We start from the raw sequence: 20,513 nt of genomic DNA, 5'->3' as shown, positions 1-20,513 counted from the left end.
CTATCCCTCAGCTCTTCAGCTCAAGGCTTCAGCTCTACCACTTGAGCTACAGCCCCACTTCCGGTTTTTTTCTTTTTGCTTATGTGGTGCTGAGGAGTCGAACCCAGGGCCTCAGGCATGCAAGGCAAGCGCTCTACCACTGAGCCACCTTCCCAGCCCACATCTTTCAGTCTTATAGACAAAAAAGGAATTACAGTAAACAGATCACGTACGATACTGCATAGAGCAATTCTCCTACGAGGTATATGTACACTAGAAAGAATTCATTGACTATCACCCATTGTTAAAAATAATTTGGATGCTAAAGCAATTCATTGTATAAAGTTTTGGAGCAGAGTAACTGAATATTATAAATAGAAAATAACGTGTTGGACATATGCCATTGTATGTTAAATGTTTACAAAAACATATGATTGAAGACCAGGTGTGGTGGCTACTGCCTGTCATCTCAGCTATTCAGGAAGTGGAGATTGGAAAGGCCACGGTCTGAGGACAGCTGGGCTAAAACAAATAAAATATTTTAAAGGCCCCAGTGTAATAAGTTGGGCATGGTGGTTTAGTTTGATCATAAAGAAAGCATAAACGGGAGGGCTTTCTTCTAGGTCAGCCTGAGCAAAAACATGGCACTGAAAAATAACTACAAGAGAAAAGAATAACACGACAGTTGGGGAGCATCTGCATAACAAGTATGAAGCCTTTTAGTTTGCATACACGCGCGCGCACACACACACACACACACACGTGGCTGTATACATGTATATACATATATATACAAATATATGCATGCACATAAACATACATATGTTAATTAGCATGTGGTAATAATCTCACAATGTGTTTGTAAACAAAAACGTAACGGTACCTTGTAAATATTCATACTTTCTTAAATTTTGTCACTCATGGGGCTTGAACTCAAGTCTAGGTGCTGTCCCTGAGCTTTTTCACTCAATGCTAGCACTCTACCACTTTGAGCACAGCACCACTTCTGATTTTTCTGCTAGTTAATTGGAGATAATAGTCTCACAGACTTTCTTGCTCTGGTTGACTTTGAATTGTAATCCTCAGATCTCAGCCTCCTGAGAATCTAGGTTTATAAGGATAATCTACTGGCACCCAGCTTTAAACAGCACTGTTTTTACATGATATGACTACCTACATTGAAATCTCCGGGATTAATCCCCAGGATTAATTTCTTGATTTATCAGTTATTATTCTATAGAAAAGCTACTAAATTTTTAATATTGATTTTGAATCCTGCTACTTTGCCAAAATATTTTATCAGACCTAACAGCTTTTTGGTGGAGTCTTTAGATCTTTTAAGCATAGTGTCATGGCATCTCTATCAATCATCCTTTGTATTTTCAGAGTTAAGAGTTTTGATTCCTTGGTTGGTAGAAAATATGAGTGATTAGATAATAGAATAAATGATATATTGGATTACAATTTGGGGGATTTCTTCTTTATTAGCAATAAAATGTTAAGTAATTATACACTTTTTAATTGTACAAAGGGGTTTTATTGTGATATTTCTATATTTGAATATAATGTATTTTGGTCAAATTATTCCCTCTATTAATTTTTTAAGAAAATATAACCCTTATTTAATGTTTTTATTGTTAAGTTGATGTACAGAGGGGTCACAGTTACATAAATCAGGTAATGAGTACATTTCTTTTTGAAGAATGTAACCCCCTCTCTCATTTTCTTCCTGTTTTTCCCCTCCTGACTCCCTACCCCCTGAAGCTGTATAGTTCACTTTCATCATAGTGTCTAGTCCGTGTCACTGCTGAATTTGTCCCACCATTTCTGTGCTTCCCCTTCTCCCCAAATCAGATAAATTTATATATAAGGCAAAGGGTACAGAAACCAAAAATAGAAACCAGAGGAAAAAAACCCCGAACAGTACAATTAAAAACCCACAAACAGTACAATTAAAAAAACTCTTGTTTTAGATATCATTTTATATGATCATATGCACATAGCTATTGAGCTCCTGTTATCCTTATTACATTTTCTTAATCACGTTTTGTTTCAAATATGGGCCTGGTTGGAGGTTGGAATCAGTAGCCGAGGAGTAGAAGGAAAAATGTAGGAGTGAATATAGTCAAAGTATTTCATAATCATGAGTGAAAATAGAATATAAATGCCACTAAAATATTTTATATATGTATGCTTTTGAAGGAAGAGAATGTAACAAATGGATACGGGAAGGTATGTAAAGAAACCAATCATTGGAAGAAGGGTAAGAGTCCTTGCTATGTAATAAACATTGAATAAAAGGCAAAATCAAGCAGTTTCAAGGTCTCTTGAGCTTCATAAATAGTGTTATTATAGAAACCTTGCCAAGTCCTATTCCATGTTTTATATATATATATATATATATATATATATATATATATGTATATATATGCATATATATCACATCAGAGATCCATCAAAGGCATATCTTACAAACCACAGGAAAAGTATCTATTCCTGAGAATCTACAACTTCTTAAATTCTAATGAGGGAAAGAGAATGAGAAAAATATTGGACACACTCACCTAATAAATAGAAATAACTATAAATGTTGGTAGATGAAATTAGGAAATTTGATTGGATCATTTAGTGGTGAGTTACTAGTTTTTGCAATAGTAAGACTTTATATGGAACTATTGTGCTACGTGTCAAGACCATTGGAATGAAAGGTTTAAAGGTTTACTACTGAACCTAATGGACAAAGGAGTCACTTTTTCTGGTATTATTAAAGTCATAGAGTGTTACCTGAGATATGGTTCACTCTATCTCATTATGTGGCTCCTTAGAAGAAAAATTAAGCTTAAATCTTCGAGTCAAAAATATCTATGCGTGGGGCTGAGAAGGTGGCTCAGTGGTAGAGCGCTTGCCTTGCATGCATGAGGCCCTGGGTTCGATTCCCCAGCACCACATAAGCAAAAAGAAAAAAGCCAGACGTGGCGCTGTGGCTCAAGTGGTAGAGCGCTAGCCTTGAGCTGAAGAGCTGAGGGACAGCGCCCAGGCCCAGAGTTCAGGCCCCACAACTGAACCCAAAAATAAATAAATAAATAATAATAAAAATATCTTTGCTTCTTCTATTCAATGATTTTGTTGTTCTGAGTGGATTTTAATAATTATACAATGAGCTGGTGGCTATACTAGCTACTTCCGAAGGTGAGATCCTAGGATTATGGTCCCAAGTAGCCTGGGCAGCAAAGTCTGTAAGACTCCTAACTCTAATTATCCATCAAAAACCCAGAAGTGGTGATGTTGCTCAAGTGGTAGAGAGCTAGCCTTGAGCACAAAATCTCAGGGATAGTGCTTAGTCTATTAATTCAAGCCTCATCCTCAGGGAGAAAAAAAGGCAATGTAAGTATTTCCCTCTGGTCTCTTTACTTAAAGCCAGCAAACATTTTGCTCATTAACCCCAACTCAGCCTTACTCCATTTCTTCAACATTTCCTTTTCTTTCTCATCAGCTCTTAAACTTTTATTGGCACAAGATGTACTACTTCCCTCATAAGCCATCTCACATTGTTTTGTAGAAATGCAGGTGGTAGGCAATTGGTACACAAAGGGAAGAGAATAATGGGAGAAAAAGCAGGAAGAATGTTTTGAAAGCTATTTCTCAGGAACATGCTCAGACCTGAGATGGATGAAGCAAATTAAGATTCAGCAAATAGCACCAGACGCCAGTGGCTCATGCCTGTAATCCTACCTACTCAAGAGGCTGAGTCCGAAGATCGCAGTGCACAGCCAGCCAGGGAAGAAAAGGCCATGAGACTCATCTCCAATAAACCACAAGAAAACCAGAAGTCGCACTGTGGCTCAAGCGGTAGAGCGCTCGCCTTGAGCTGAAGAGCTGAGGGACAGCGCCCAGGCCCAGAATTCAAGCCCCATGACTGACAAAAAAAAAAAAAAAAAGAATCACCAGATAGCTAGAACGTTGTGATAAACTAAGCCAATCCAATGTGTAAGAAGAATGAAAAATTTATGAATGTAAGGACAAGAATAAAATAGAGTCTGTTGTTGATTGCCAGTGAGAACTGTTCATCAAGCATATTTTGAAAATGTACTAAAATATATAGTTCACAGAGAAAAAAAGTATTACCAGAATTTTACTAACTAGCATTTTTGTTTTACTGAAGAATTCAGTAAAAGAGCAATGAGCTATATTAAGGTATCTGATTGTTGATTTGACAATATTATAGTACAAAACTGATATGTAGCCCAGAAGAGAGAGCAATCAAGCTTGGAAATTTGACCTTTGTTAACTGAAAAGATAAAAATGGATTAGATACAAAAGTGGTAGAATGTAAGAGGTGTAAAAACAAAAGACCTGTGCTTTCAGAAAGATCCACATTAATGGCAAATTAGAAAATACAACAAAGGTAGCTGACATCAGCAATATAAAAGACAAATGAAAAACTATAAAGTAACAAAAGTTAGAGTACAGAAACTTCTTTTGAAATGGATAATTTCTCAGTAGAAGAAAACAAGCAAGTAGAGTAAATCTGAGAACAGGTCCTCAAATTTGCCTAAAAGTACATTAAAAACAAAAGCAAGCATCTAAATGATATTCTGAATAGCAAAAGAAAAAACATTAACTGTATAAATTTTATTTACTCTTGATTAATCTATATAATTTTCTATATAATTTTTGTCTATATAATTTTCTTTATAAATTTATTTTAACCTCAAAATAAGCTAATCCCTTGAATCAAATATGAAAATGATGACAATGCAAATATAAAGACAGCCAATTTATCTAAGGAATGAGTACTTTTACTGGACAATTTGGTCTAACTACATATATGAACATGTTCACATAAGCACAAGACAAAAGAACAATGAAATAAAAGTGATTTTCTCGATAAATGGATGAGTAAATAGGTGTATTGTTCTTTAAAACTACCTATGTCATCTGCAATTAATTGCTTATCTGATATGTGTGTGTTTGTGTATGGAAAGAGGAGAAAAAAAGAAGAGTGAACGTGAAGGAGAGGGATACAGGGAAATAAGGATGAAAAAGTTCAATATGTAGTCTCAGTAATGATACAATATCTACTTAATAGTGAACATTAATTAGCATAATATAATTTTGAGATTTAGTGCTGTATTTGAAATTATTTTTATTTAGGTATTTACTTAGTTACCCAAGAAAGTAGCTTCCTATAAGGTAAAACTTCCTACAGGCTCTTTGTACACAGAACTTATTAAAATAAGTTGTTTCCTAGGCCATGCATAGTGGCACAAACCTGTAATCCCAGCACTGGGGAGGCAAAATCAGGAAGATTATGACTTTGCAGCAAACCTGGACTGCATAGTGAGTTTGAGGACAGCTTGGGCTGTACAGTGATACCTTGTCTCAAGAAAAGAACAAAAGAAGGAAAAAGGCAAGCAGGTAATGAGGGAGGAAGGGACAGAAGGGGGCAGGAAAGAAAAGAGAAAAACACTGCATTTGAAATAATAGTTAGTAATAAATTCTACATATAGAAAGGTTAAAATTTTAGGAGAGTTCTAAATGTGGAAACAACACCAATTATTTCCTAACCAATAAGTAAAATAAAACTCATGAAGTAATACAATGTTAGCTGAAAATTCATGCTTAATGAATTGGATTATGGGAATTCTGTAAGGATTGAAACACAGTACTTTAAGAAGTAGTTGGCTAGTTAAATTACACCTAATATTATACAAGAAAACCTAGCTATATGAATATCAAGAAAAAGTAGATTTATGAAATAAATTTTGCCACAAATCAAGCTTAGAGAGTAAATAATAGTATAGTATACAAGCTTGTTTCAAAAAGATATTAAAACCATGAAGGCTATGCATATAACATGAAAAATATATAATATATACAAATAAACTTAAAAAGATCCATAAGACAAATCCATAGAGTTGGAGACTGCAATCCTTATCTCCTGACAGTTTCCAGAAGAGGCAGACTGAGAGGAGGCAGAAGATCCTAACACATGGTATTAGGGGACAGAAGATGACAGGTGGAATCCTGGCCAAGTGTTAGTCTATGCTAGGTCCACTGTCAGATATGGCATTCGGAACGTCCCCTATGGTGAATCTTATCTCATCTGGATTGTTACAGTGCTACTGGTGGCAACTGATTACTGTGACTGTGAATGAGTGCTTGTCTACCCTAACTGGGGAGATTTAGAATAGATGGTGGAAAAGAATGATGATAAGAACCGGTTGTGGGTGTGATATAGATCATGATGCATTGTACTTATAAACTGATTTGTTGAATGGTGACCCATTTGTACAACTACTTAAAGATTATAATTATATACATATTATACATAGTGTATATATATATATATATATATATATATATATATATATATATATATACACACACATATATCTATTATAACCACTTGTGGCTAGCAAACCAACAGTAATAAAGGCTCTGGTGCATCCCACTAGCATCATTCTGGAGAAAATGGCCAAGATGCTCTGGAGGAGCTTACGCCAGACTGAAGTGGATCTGTGTGCAACAGGGGTGAACTATGGCAGAAGTGGAGACGCATCACACACATACCCCTTGGAGAAAAACAAAAGGTCCCCCTGCCAGCCGTGAGGATCTTGGTAAGTTGAGGGACCCAGCTGTTCACTCTTCAGGGATTGCCTCAACTTGCAAGCTGAGTTTGCACTTTTCAGGGGCAGCCTCCAGCCAATGATTGGCAATGATTGGCAATGATTGGGCATAAGAGGAGGACTAAAACCCAGCTGATTATCCCATATGGGCCTCGTAATTGGAAGCTCTTACTTGGGAGCTCTCTGTTATAATGGGAGAGGCTGTAAACATGGCAGCAAGCTTCTGTCCTGGGTCTGTCCCTATGCCTTGCTTCACCTCTCTATGTCTCCTCATCTATGTCTCCTCCCCCAGAGAACCATGGGCACGCCCTACTTGCACTGTCTGTTTGCTGAAACCGCTGATCTGCAACACTTCACAAGTGCATGGTCGAGGTCGGGGAGAGGAGGTTGAGCACTACAAGCCTTGAGAGAATAACTGCTTAAAATTATGATATGTGAAGCTAAGCAAAAATTTGAAACCATTTCAAAGCCACACTTAAAACAGATAAATTCCTTCAAGTCATGCTCAAGTCTATAGCACTCAGTTCTCAGGGGCTTTACAACTTTGGGGTGGGGGGGGTAGAGGAGGGGAGAGTGTCATGGGGTGGGGGGAGATGGGAAGGGATGGGAAGGGAAAACAGAAGAGGAGGCAACAATAAGGCTTGATAAGAAATGGACTCATTACCTTGCCCATGTAAATGTAACCCCTCTGTATGGTATTTTCACAATAAAAAATAAAAAACTTTAACCAAAAACTAAACAATCAGATGACAGAAAGTCATATTATGTGGGAAAAGTCACCCTATTATCCAATGTCATCCATATAAAATTAAAAGAATATTCTTTTCATTAATAGTTCCATTTCCTATTGTGAAAAACAAATTGAAGGATATAAGTACAAATTATTCCCGAAAGGACAGGTTAACAGATGATAGATTGATTAGATCAACTAGTATAAGAAAGTTGGAGGATGTGTCTAACATTTACATTTAATATGCTACCCTAAGAGTCACCCAACAAATACTCTTTTTTATTTTAATTTTAATTTTTATTGTAAAGGTGATGTATAGAGGTGTTACAATTACACAAGTCAAGTACTGAGTACATTTCTTTTTGAACAGTGTCACCTCCCCTCCCTCATTTTCTTCCAAGTTTTCCCCCCCTGAACCCTCTCTCCCCCACAAGTCATATAGTTCATTTCCAACATAGTGTCTAGTCAGTATCACTGCTGAATTAATTAACTCTTTGTCCTACCACTTCTGCTTCCCCTTCCGCTCCCCATGAAAAGAGCCCAGAAATCTCTGTACATTAAGCATCTAACAGACAATCAAAACAATTAAGTTCCTAACAGACAATCCTTTTACTTTTTTGCCCTTACCAGGATTTGCACCCAGGGCCTTGTGCATACCCAGCTTGCTCACTTGTCTGGCATTCTAATACTTGAACTACAAATGCCTCTAGTGCTTCAAGGCAACTCTTCACAGGACTTTCAAGACAACTCTTCACAGGACTTTCAAAGACTCATTACCAAGTTTTCTGTGAAGATAGCAACAGCCAACCCAGTTCAATTAAGGTCTATTAAAGCTACAAAGTATTCCTGCCAACAATGTTACAGAACTTATACTGTAGTAAGTAAGGTTAGAACCAGTTTCAAGAGGAGTTCATTCACATCCAACTAAATAAACTGACCCAATGTGAAAAGGCTACTGATATTCCAAGTTCATCTTAGAAACTGTCCACCCAGAGGGATGATTCAGCTATAATTATAAACTGGACCACAAGAGCCCAGTACTCAGCTTGTGAAGCAAACACCCAAGATCCATCTCTGTTCTACCTATAGAAATCAGTTCAATTTCTCACTAAAAATGGAAAGGAGCCTATATGCAAGGAACTTCCTCACTTAAAAATGTAATCAGAGCTGGGCACTGGTGACTCACACCTGTAACCCTAGCTACTTAGGAGACTAGGTCTGAGGATCATGGTTCAAAGCCAGCCTGGGCAGGAAAGTCTGTGAGATTCTTATCTCCAATAAACCACTAGGAAACCAGAAGAGGTGCTGTGGCTCAAGTAGTAGAGTGGTAGCCTTGAGCTGAAGAGCTGAGGGATAACACCCAGCCCCAGAGTTCAAGTCCCATGATTGACCAAAAGAAAAAAGAAAAAAATGTAATCAGCTTCTGCAAGAAAAAACTACTCAGTCCTTACAAAGACTAAACTATTTTCATCCTTCTTGTCCAACCTTGATAGTTTCTATCTGTAACTCTTACAATCAGAAATGAGAGATTTTTTTTAAACATGATTTTTTCATGATAGATTTGAAAGAAAAGGTTGAGGGCTAATACAGAACCTGTTCTCGCTCACTCCCTCCTCCCACCCCACCCCACCAAGTACAGCCTAGTCAGTGTGGGAATGGGTGGCCTCTCAGCTGGGATAGTTTTTTGGGGGAAAAAATGTCTTAGGAAAATAAAGACATAAATTAAAACAGAAATGGAGAAAAAGATTTGTGATGCAGCAGAGTTATCAGAATCAAGGCTGACTAGATGTTCTCACTTTTACACCTCTCTTTGCCTGATGAATTCTTACTCATTCTTTACAAGATAACTTAGCTGTTATGTCTGAAGAAGACTTTTCCCTATTCTTCACGTCCTTCCCCCAAATCTTCACTTACAATGTCTTCAGGGTGATACCACAGTTCCTGCAGTTTCATTAATCATCCTCTGTCGTAATCATTTTTTCTTTTGAGATAAAAATCAGATACTATGGAGAACAATTTTAGTAAAAACAGTTGTGTAGTTTTTAAAAAATATATCTCACTATATGTACAATAATCCTTGAGAGTTTATAATTACACATTTTATCATCCTCCAAGAGAAACTTCCTATCTGTTAGCCATCATTTGCCAGTCCTCACTCATTTCAAGCCTTGGCAAGGATGAAGCTACCCCATGTATTTACCAATTCCAGAGATTTAAATAAATATATTTTTGTCTAGATACTCTTTTCATTTAGTTTTACATTTTTATGATGTATCTATATTGTAACATGAAACAGTACTTTCTATTTTTTATGACTATATGATATTCCATTATGCTATTTTTTTTGGTACTGGTAACAGAACTTGAATTCAGGGCCAAGTTGCTGTCCCTTAGTTCTTTCACTTAAGGCTGCTGCTCTACTACTTTAGTCACAGTTTTACTTCTGGCTTTTGAGTGGTTAATTGAAGAGTCCTATGGACTTTCCTACCTGGGCTGGCCTTGAACCATGATCCTTAGATCTCAGGCTCCTAAGGGACTAGGGTTACTGGGATGAACCATCAGCCACTAGCTTCTATTAAAGTTATATAGCACATTTTTGTCCATTATGGCTTTGGGTTGTTCCTGCTTTTTGCTACAAGCCAATGAATAATGTTGTAATGAGCATCCATGGCTAAGTACGTAAGTGGACCTGTTTTCATTTCCCATACTCAGAAATGTTGGGCCATATATAGTCACAATATATTTAACTTTTTGAACTGACAATATAATTTCTTTAATTTCTCTAGCCCTAAAACTTTCAGAGCAGAAACTAGATCTTGCATTCTATTGTATTCCCAGAATATAGCATAATACTTAACACATTATAGTTATCTAGAAATATTTGTACATGATTTAATAGCAGTCCCAAATAGGTTTTCCTACCTTACATTTTATAGCACCTCTCCTCATCAAAATATTTCTTTCTGGTGTCTTTAATTTTCCTATGAAGTTATTGTAAGTAATACATCTTTAGATACTAGCACCTCTTCAAATGGGTGCTCTAAAAATTGCTCCACCAGAGAGTTGTGACCTAAGTCGTGATCTGCAGAACTAGAGAAGTTACTGTGGGGTGTCCCTTAGATCAGATCAAATGTTTCTGAGTCAGTGTCAGTTAGTAGACGACCAGATGCCCCAGCACAGTTCCCTATTGTTCTGGGCAAATATTCTTGGCTCTCGGACACCCTCTGCTGGCCCTGCTGTCAACAGCTCTAAAAATGGGCTAGCAGGGAAGACAGCAAAGTGGCTCCCACATGGGACAAGAAGCAACATATGGGACACATCCCAACACAAAGGCAACCAGAGAAGCTCTGCAGATGAAAGGCCTTCCGATCCTAGAAACTGAGGATCAGCCTCCCAACACAGGCACTGAAGTAGCCTGATGACTTCCAGCTCTGACTAGTTAAAAAAGCCATGGCAGAGGAAATACCCACTTTGATCCTTTAACACAAAAGGGACACGTGACCCAGATGGAACTTGTACTTTAAATGAGGCCAACTCCTCTTGATAGGAAAGAGTTTATATGTCTTATAAAGTTACATGTGAGTAAACATAAATTCCTTGCAAAAGTCTCACCGAGTTCTTTCCACTTCCGCTCCTGACTCCCTACACGGGGACACTGATTCTCACATAGAGGATTGCACACACACAGCTGGTGTCCTTTCAATTATGAAAACTAAAAGTGAGCACGCGTGCACAATGAATTCTTGAAGTTTCAGGTAAATTACCGGTAGTGGGTAGAATGCCCCTTAAGGATGTCTTTCCAGGTGCCTATAGATATGTTACTTTTCATACAAATTGGAACTTTGAAGGTGTAATGAAAGCAGAATATGTTAAAATACAGAGTTCATTCAGAATATCTAGAAGGGTTGCCCGCCTCGTTAAAGGAGAGATCTTTCTCTGCCCAGATTAGGAGAAATGCTGTCAGTGGAGAAGAGAAAGAGAGGGGTGAGAGGTTTCTGACTCCCTCTTGTTTAAAGGAAGGGACCCGGGGAAGCAGGGAAGATTGGGTGGGGGAGCCAGGGGAGGATGGGAAGGGATGGGAAGGGGAAACAAAGGAGGAGGCTACAATGCTTGATAAGAAATGTACTCATTATCTTGCCCATGTAATTGTAACCCCTCTGTACAGTATGTTCACAATAAAAAAAATAAAGGAAGGGACCATAGAAAGCATGAAAATGAAAATCATCTCTAGGAGCAAAACATAGCCTTCAAATGACAACCAATAAGGACATGGGGACTTCAATCCTGAAATCTGGAATCTTCAGAGCCTCCAGCCCAGTTCAACCAACAGCAGACTTCAGTTCTGTCACAGGACTCGGATGCGATATGCTGTATGAAACTGTTTCAACTATAATTTATTATGGCCGCAATGGCGAATTATAATGTTTCCCCAAAAAATTAAATTCTAATATTCTACAGTTCTTAAGCTATAAAAAAAAAAAGTGTCAATGCTCATGTGCTTCTGAGCGTATAAAGTAGTATTTATTGAAATGAACTCCAGGAAATAGAAACAATATATTTTTTCTTTGTTGTTTTTGTTTTCTTTTTGTCTTGCTTGTTCCTTTATCTGTCTTTGGGAGGGCAAGATGGGCACAGAAATGGAGAGGCAAATGCAGTAGTGGTACTCGTTAGACACTATGTTGAAAGTGAACTATATGACTTGTGAATGGGAAAAGGAAGGAAAAACTGGGAGAGATCAAGGGAAGGAGTGACATTGTACAGAAAGAAATGTACTCATTACCTGACTTATATAACTGTAACTCCTCTGCACCACATTTTACAGTAACAATTTAAAATAATAACCATTAGAATGTCTACATACACATCCATCTCTCATTATTTTTCTAATGAATACATTGCAAATATCTAATTATAATTATAGAATGTTTTTTAAGAATTTAATATTTAAACTATATTTTAAATAGTTAATGTTTTCAACATTTTAAATATTTTAAGTATTTTAGCTACTCAGGAGGCTAAGATCTGAGGATCATAGTTTGAAGCCAGCCCAAAAAGTAAAATCTACGAGACCTTTAACTCCAACTTACCACACCCACAATAAAAAAGTCAGAAATGGAGGTGTTGTACAGTAGTAAAGCTCCAATTTTGAGGATAAACCTAAAGATAGTGCCAGGCCCTAAGTTCAAGCCCCAGGACACACACATACACTTCTAGAATTTTACGAAAGCTAAATAAAAATAAAATAATATAGCAATTCAAAGTTATCATCCTACCAACATTTACAAATTAATGATTTAACATATGACCCCTTTGAAATAGTCATACCAGTTTGATACACTTCAGGAATACTTCTCATGATAAATTTTAACATATTTTATTGCATATATTATATATAAACTCCTATTAGTCACATTAACAAAAGCTAGTGATTGTTAATGTAGTTGACTGAATCAATGTTTAATAAATCTGAGAACATAAATGATACTAAAGTTTACAGGCCTCCAAAGTACAAAGATTTCTAAGGCAAGTGTCACTCATATTTTCGGTGTACAAATGAATAAAAAGCAATAATAGTGAGTTACTTTTTAACAGCACTTTATTGGTATGATGATCATATTTTGGTATTTGTATTTCTTGAATTAGCAGCTCTAAGCTGCATGTGACTTTACTGCAAGTATATTATAGCTCTTCCAGTTCCTGATCTGTAGAGCACATGCTCTAGGTGTTCCAAGTTTTAACCTGCTCCAGCCAATGCTTCTAAATTATTGCAAAATGAAAAATGGACTTTTTGATAGATCCTAGAACATAACAAAATCTGGACTTGGAATATGGACACTTACTTTTTCTGATTTCTTTCAGCTAGCCTTGCAATTTCTATAGCTGCCTTCCTTGCTTCAAAATCTTCCCTTTTCACAATCTCTCCAGTCCCTCGGTAGCCTAGCTCCACCAACTGGCGAGCCAGGCCTTCATCCTGTGGAGAAAATAAATTTGTATATTTGTGGGTAAGTGAGGGTATTTTCCCCCCAATGTATACTAAGCAATTGTGTAAGCTGACAAATTGAATGTATTGTTTTAAAGGGAGACTAGTTAATAGATATTAAAAACCAGCTCTTCCACCATAAATTTAGACATGTCTTTCTGTGTACCACAGATACAAAATGAAAGGAGAAACAGCATCAACCACTAGTTTCTCTGAGGGATTGAAAGACAAAAGTCTACTGTGTTTTTAATAAATTTCTGAGACCAGCAATAGACAATTAATAGTGTATCTTTAAAACAATAAAGTTAGAAACAATAGTATTCATAGAAGAAACACTTTGAAAAAATCAAATGCACCAAAAGAGAATTCAGCTGTTTTCAGAAAGTTCAATGCTTCCCACTTGGTTCCTTGAAGTTAAGTAACTGATGACACACAACATTTTAACTTCAAATATAATTAAAGTGGAACAGATGAATTGCTCACTTAATTGGAAAGATTTGTTTCAATACAATGCTGGTAGATATAAAAAAAAAAAAAAGTAGACTCCCAAGAAGATAATCACAACAAGCTTCAAATTGACAAATCCTCCCAGAAGTTTAGATCTTTTATATTTCAGTTGTCAATTGAAATTGACTGCTAAAATACAGAATCATATTAAAGTTTTTTTTTTATTTTATTGTAAAGGTAATGGACAGAAAGGTCACAACTACATAAGTCAGGTAATAAGTACATTTCTCTTGGAAGAGTGCCACCCCCTCCCTCATTTTCTCCCAGTTTTTCCAGTCATTGCCATCTTAATTAAAATACAATAAGAACAGCATATACCTTTTTACTATAGATCATTAATTAGTACATGAGTATTGAATGAAGGAACTGTCTAACAAATCAGGGAATTTAAGATGATTAATAATCTTTCGATGCACAGTGACTCCTAAAATAAAAGTATTCAAGCAAAACCAATTAATTTAGATACTAAACCTATTACTTTCTTTTTCAATGGATAAAAAAAATACAGAACTCCATTGTATTTACATGGATTAAACACATATATTTGCAAACTTATTACAATGTAAAGTTACAGGCCGTGGCATAAAAAAGAATGAAATTATGTCATTTGCCAGGAAATGTATGGATATGAAATATATCATTTTAAGTAAAGTAAGCCAGGTTCCCAAGGACAAAGGTGACATGTTGTCTATCATTTGTAGATTTTAGCCTTAAAACATAAACATATGTTTAACCATGTACCGGATCATATGTGAGTGTATATATATATGTGTGTGTGTATGTGTGTATGATCTACATATGCACATATATATACACATACATATAGTCAATGAGATTAAAATATGGTATTTGAAAGTATGAGATGCCATAGCAAAACTTTCTGAACACTAGGTACTAGTGGGAGTGGACTGAACAAACAGAGATGAAGAAAAAGGGTGAATATAATCATAATAATCTATGTACATGCATAGAAATGAAAGAGGGAAACTAGTCAAGACTGGTTTGGGAACAGGAAGAAGGAAGGAAGGGCATAACAGAGAGGATGGTTATGTCAAAATGAGCTGTATACAAAATGGACATGTCAAATAAAGCAATCTTGTACAACTACTATTACTACTAAGGAGAAGGAGGAGGAGAAGGAGAAGGAGGAGAAGCAGCAGCAGCAGCAGCAGCAGCAGCAGCAGCAGCAGGAGGAGGAGGAGGAGGAGGAGGAGGAGGAGGAGGAGGAGGAGGAGGAGGAGGAGGAGAAGGAGGAGGAGGAGGAGGAGGAGGAAGAAGAAGAAGAAGAAGAACAACAACAACAACAACAACAGCAGCAGCAGCAGCAACAACAACATTAATCCAAAAAACACTGAAATTCAATCATGACTACCTAGAAACTGCCTCGAGTTTTGAAAGACATTCCCAGATATGGACTTCAACAGACCTACATAAAATATTTAATTATGGTAAACTGGGAGGGAAAGGGGGAGTGGTTTTGATATGTTAACTTTATAATAGTGGCTTAGTAACCAAACTAAGATATTTACATACAGATCATGCACACACACACACACACACACACACACACACACACAAAGTTACAAGGCTGGGAGGCCCAAAGCTATGGGTCTTGTGTTTGAAGCACTCTGTTTATTAGATTCTCTATTGCTATACACTTTATTTAGGTTGATCACAAAACTGAGCAAATGTCTCCACCTAGTGGAATTATTCTTTAATAGGAACAGCAACATAGACCTGGGAGTTGTTTAACCAGTGAGCTAATTTGTGTATGCATTTTCTTAAATATACTACTAAAATTAAAGTTATGGAAATGATTCAGCTCTGAAAGACTTTAGTACTCTTCAGTAAGACTAAAAACTTCTTATGGTCAATACAGTTTTTTTTACTATAATATGATCATTAAGAAGTTGCTATGTTTATTTTGCATACTCAGTGAATTTTGTACTCCTTGGTGCCTTATCTGGGTTAGACAAAACCATTTGGATTATTCTGCAATCAGCAGAATACTATGGACTGCATCAAGTAGTCAAAATCATTTGATTAAATAAACAAAACGTCAGCCTTTGTAGCTGGAGGAATCACTCGTCATCTCTACACTTTGTTAATGTATTTCTCTCATATCTGCGACATGCTAGTCACATATATAGCACACCTATATTAAATCATATATGTATTTGTATCTGTATATACATACAATCAGTTTTAATTTCTATTGAATGTATAAAATTTCTTAGGAAGGTAAAGGTCAGGATTGAAGATCAAAAAGTAAGTGTTAAAATAAGGCAACGTTAATTGGAAAATAGAGTCAGGGGCAAAGTAGAAGAATGGGGGGAATGTTATCAAAAATCCAATGTATATCTTGCAAAATTAAGAATAGTAAGGGACGGGGTGGATGGAGAGGGATGGGGTGAGAAGGTTGAAAGGGGTAACATTGATGGAGAGGCATTGTATTGATAAACGACATTGTTTGATGGCAAATCCATGGTAGAACTTAAAGATAATACAATAAATGAGTAAATAAAACATTTTATATGATCATGTGTACATAGCTACTGAGCCTTTGTGGTCCTCTCTGAAGAGTGTGAATGTCTAGAGCCCTGTAAAATTTAGCATGTATTTTTTTGTCTTTTTCCATCGAGTGTGTTTACTTGTAGATTAATAGGCACATTCTAGTTACAACAACCGAGGGAAACCATACAAACTATGTTTCTTTGGGTCTGGCTTATTTTGCTTAATATTTTTTCTAAGTATTAACATTTCCTTATGAACTATAACCCCGCTGCACATTACCTTTACAATAACAATAAAAATACATAAATAAAGCAAATTTGTATGGGAAAAAAAACTACTAAGTCAAGGAAAATTATTCCAGGAAGCTCCTGTTGTCAGGAAAGAGGAGGGATTAAAATAACTTACAAAATCTGACATAACCTTTTTCCCAACTCCCAAAATAATTCTCTTAAAGTCTAATGCCAATTAAAGTATAATGTCAATGCTGACACATGACAGCCCCCTATTTCTAGTATCCAGAGGAATTTTCTGAGAAGTAGACAGACTTGCATCCAAAAATAAAATCAGAGAGCCATGCGGTGAAGGAGCAGCTCACCTAGTAAGGTGCCTGCTTAGCCAGCCCAAGGTCCTGAGGTATACTCTTTCTATGTTCCTGGACTAGGATTCAGAAATATGAAACCTAGGACAATCAGAAAGCTACCAGCTGGCCACTCAACTCACAAGTAAGTGGATGTTACTAATTTCACTCTACCTTTCCCTCTTTACAACAGTAATGTAATCATTATAGTATGAAACTTTGAGACACAGGACCAAAGGATTACTCATAACACTGTTAGTCTTACCATGGTCTTGCTCAAAGATAATTACTGACATCTGGTGTACCGTGTTTCAATGATTGCTTTTTGCTTATGTAGGGGTAGAAGTAAGATCATGAAAAAAAGTAAGATCGTGCTAGACAAAGTCCCTCATGGCTGGCTTCCTTGACACTTGAGGGAACATCTTGAGCTGAGTGCTAATACCTCATGGGGCTGAGCCTGAAGGATTCTGATTTGAAGTCAGACCAGGCCACGAAAGAAAGAGGGAGGGGAGGGAAGGAAGGAAGGAAGGAAGGAAGGAAGGAAGGAAGGAAGGAAGGAAGGAAGGAAGGAAGGAAGGAAGGAAGGAAAACTTTGTGAGTCTCCACCTCCAAAATAACTAGCAAAATGCTGAACTGGAGGGCAAATATTTTTCCTAGGTAATTTGTCTTGCTATAACATAATATAGCTTTGCTATATTATGTTACATGTTCAGAGCATTGAGAATATATTGTATTGATTTTAGAAAGGAAAGTACTGCTACTTTCTAGAAGTTTTGTGGTTTTTTTTTTTTTTTTTTTTTTTTTCAAAATAGTTGGGACAAGCCAGGCATCAGTGGCTCATCCCATAATCCTAGCTACTGAGGAGCCTGAGATCTGAGGATCACGGTTCAAAGCCAGCTTGGGCAGGAAAGTCCATGAGCCTCTTATTGCCAATAAAACCACCAGAAAACTGGAAATTGCGCTATGGCTCAAGTGGTAGAGCACTAGCCTTGAGTTGAAGAGCTGAGGGACAGTGCCCAGGCCCAGAGTTCAGGCCCCAGAACTGACACACACACACAAATAATAATTGGGACATTGTTAAATTCTTTTAGCATAATCAATTTCCAAATAAACATCTGCATCTGGATTTATCTTTCACTTTATTTATTGCACTCACTGAACTATTTCAAAAATAATATGGCTCTATCTCTCTAATTTCACTCAAGGAGGGAAGGTCAAAGTTAAATGCTAGAAAACAAGATGGTATTCCAGTACTATCTTGTATTGATTTTGTCATATTAAAACAATATTTGTGGGGGAAGTTCTCCTAGAAACAGATTTTGGTATATATGTATGTGTATATTTTTGTACTTTCCTAAAAATGTAAAAATAGCAGAAGTATGCAGTGAGATTGTTCACAAGTTCTTGGCAGTTTTGATGTTTGGAGGGACCGCAGAGCTGGTGGCCAAATCTTTATACCTCATAGTGGGTAGCAATTGATTAGAAGCTGCCGATCATTTTGGAAAGAATAAATGGGATGACAGCAATTAGCCCTTAGAAGTTTGCTGATCTTGATACTTGATGGGATAATTTCTATGTCATTGGTCCTCTCTAATTTTCAATTTTTCTATTTCATTGATTTTAGCTCTTATCTTTATTAACAATTTCCTTCTGTTTACTTATTTAGACTTAATTTGGTGTTTAGGTAACTTCACAGTGTGAATGCTATTGTGACTATAGCTAATCTATATTAACTAGCTATAGTCACAGTAGATCATGCACTTCAAAATGCTAGGAAGGGGCCAGGACAGTGTTGTATGTCTCTAATTCCAAGGCTACCCTGGGCAAGGATATGATAATTTATCTAAAAACTAACTGAAGCAAAAAGGGCTGGAGTCATGGTTCAAGTGGTAGAAAGCTTAGCTAGTAAGCACAAGACCCTGATCAAGCCCCAATCAGTACTGTGAAGAGAAAAAAAAAAGTTTAAAAAAATAGACTAAGTATTTTTACCATAAAATTGTAATTATGTAAGGCAACAGATATTAATTAGCTCTATTTAGGTAGTCTGTATGTATATCTACAGTATATAAAAGATATATATTAGCTGTACAATATACAGACTGTATATATATGTCATAGATAATAAATAGTACATAATATATGGTATATAATATATGCTATTTAGTATAGTAACATATATATTTCAAGACATGTTAGCCAGGTGCAGGGGCTCACCCCTGCAATGCTAGTTACATGGGAGGCTGAAATCAGAGCCTTTCTCTTAAAATCATGAATGTGCTTTTGAAAGATAAATGCTTTTCAAACCTGTCGTCTATATTCCAATGAAACTGCATTATCATCCAAACTTTGGAGTTCCACAGTCAGTTCACTAATATACAGAGTAAATAGAAATGTGGCAGATTGGCACAAAAGACTAATTCTATCAAATTGTAATTAAACAGAGGGCCAATTAAACCAAATAGATAATTCTTTCTGAAACACTATTCTTAAAGATCTGTTAACAGAGATGTTTCTTAACAATGATCATATTCTATGATGATTGAGGGTCTTGTTAATGAATGAATGGGAGCAATGCAAATGCCAGTTCTCAGAGCACAGTGGAGGTGGAGGACGATCCTCCCTCCTCCCCCCTCCCCCTCCCCCTCCCCCCTCTCCCCTCTCCCTCCCCCTCCCCCTCCCCCTCCCTCCCCTCCCCCTCCCCTCCCCCTCCTCCTCCTCTTCCTCCTTACAGTTATCAACTTGATAACCCTATGCCCACACTTGTAACGTGGACAGAGATTTACTTAGGCACTTTGGGAATCCATTAGAGTGGGGTGGTTGCTCATGGGTCCAACTGGCCAAGATCACACCTGTGTTCTGTTCCTTGAGTAGAATTTGCACCCGAGAGGAAAACAGTTTCTCTGAGTTACTTTTCCACCCTGAATTACAGCGCTCCCTTCCCCTCCCCCTGTCCCCTCCCCCTCCCCCGGTCCCCTCCCCCTCCTCCTGCCCCAGATCAGCAGGGCTGATGGGTACAAGCGAGCGGCCGAGGAGGCCAAAGCGCACCAACTCCAGGCTCTCCGCAGCGAGAACGCGCCGGGGTCTGCGCTGTGACTGGGGAGACAGGGTTTTGTTGGGGCCGGGGCTCCGCAGGCCGGGCCGGACCCGACTCTCCACCCCTTCGGGGATGGGGGGGGCCGCTCGGCCGAAGCCGAGACCGGCCATGGCGCCGCCCGCCGCCAGGGGGCGCACGCTGCGCACCGGCGCCGCCGCCCCCGCCGAGCCCCCGCCGAGCCCCGCCTCACCTCCAGGTAGTACAAGTCCACGGTTGTGATCTGCGAGTCCAGGAAATCTTCATAGGTGTTGAACTGCGTGACGATGTTGTCCACGGCTGTCATCGCATCGTCCTGAGCCATTGTTTTTGCCTGGGCTTAGGCGTCCCTAGCAACAGCAGCTACGGGGAGGGGCGGAAAGGCTCCGCCTACTTCGTTCCTTCCAATCAGCTGCGGGCGGCTGTGCGTTGGCTTGCTAGCCCCGCCCCCTGCGTTTCCAGGGGTCTCCAAAGCTTCTACCCTGGGGAACTGGGTCTCAAATTACCCCCACTCCACATTCAAGTTC

General features: G+C 37.8%; 1 protein-coding gene across 1 annotated transcript in view; it reads right to left on the bottom strand.

Moving 5' to 3' along the window:
* Cfap299 (cilia and flagella associated protein 299) overlaps positions 1-20,311 on the bottom strand; it is a 577,316-nt gene extending 557,005 nt beyond the window's left edge. The window contains exons 1-2 of the mRNA XM_042678010.1: positions 20,201-20,311; positions 13,179-13,309 (exon numbers count right to left, since the gene is read on the bottom strand). Coding sequence (XP_042533944.1) covers positions 13,179-13,309; positions 20,201-20,311 — 242 coding nt within the window. The remainder of the gene's footprint in view (positions 1-13,178; positions 13,310-20,200) is intronic.
* Positions 20,312-20,513: the final 202 nt, after the last annotated feature.

Source organism: Dipodomys spectabilis, unplaced genomic scaffold (genome assembly GCF_019054845.1).
Source record: "Dipodomys spectabilis isolate Male_0828 unplaced genomic scaffold, ASM1905484v1 ptg000043l, whole genome shotgun sequence".
Classification (NCBI taxonomy): Eukaryota; Metazoa; Chordata; class Mammalia; order Rodentia; family Heteromyidae; genus Dipodomys; species Dipodomys spectabilis.
The sequence above is the reverse complement of the archived record's forward strand: the minus strand, read 5'-3'. Positions and strand labels throughout refer to the sequence as shown.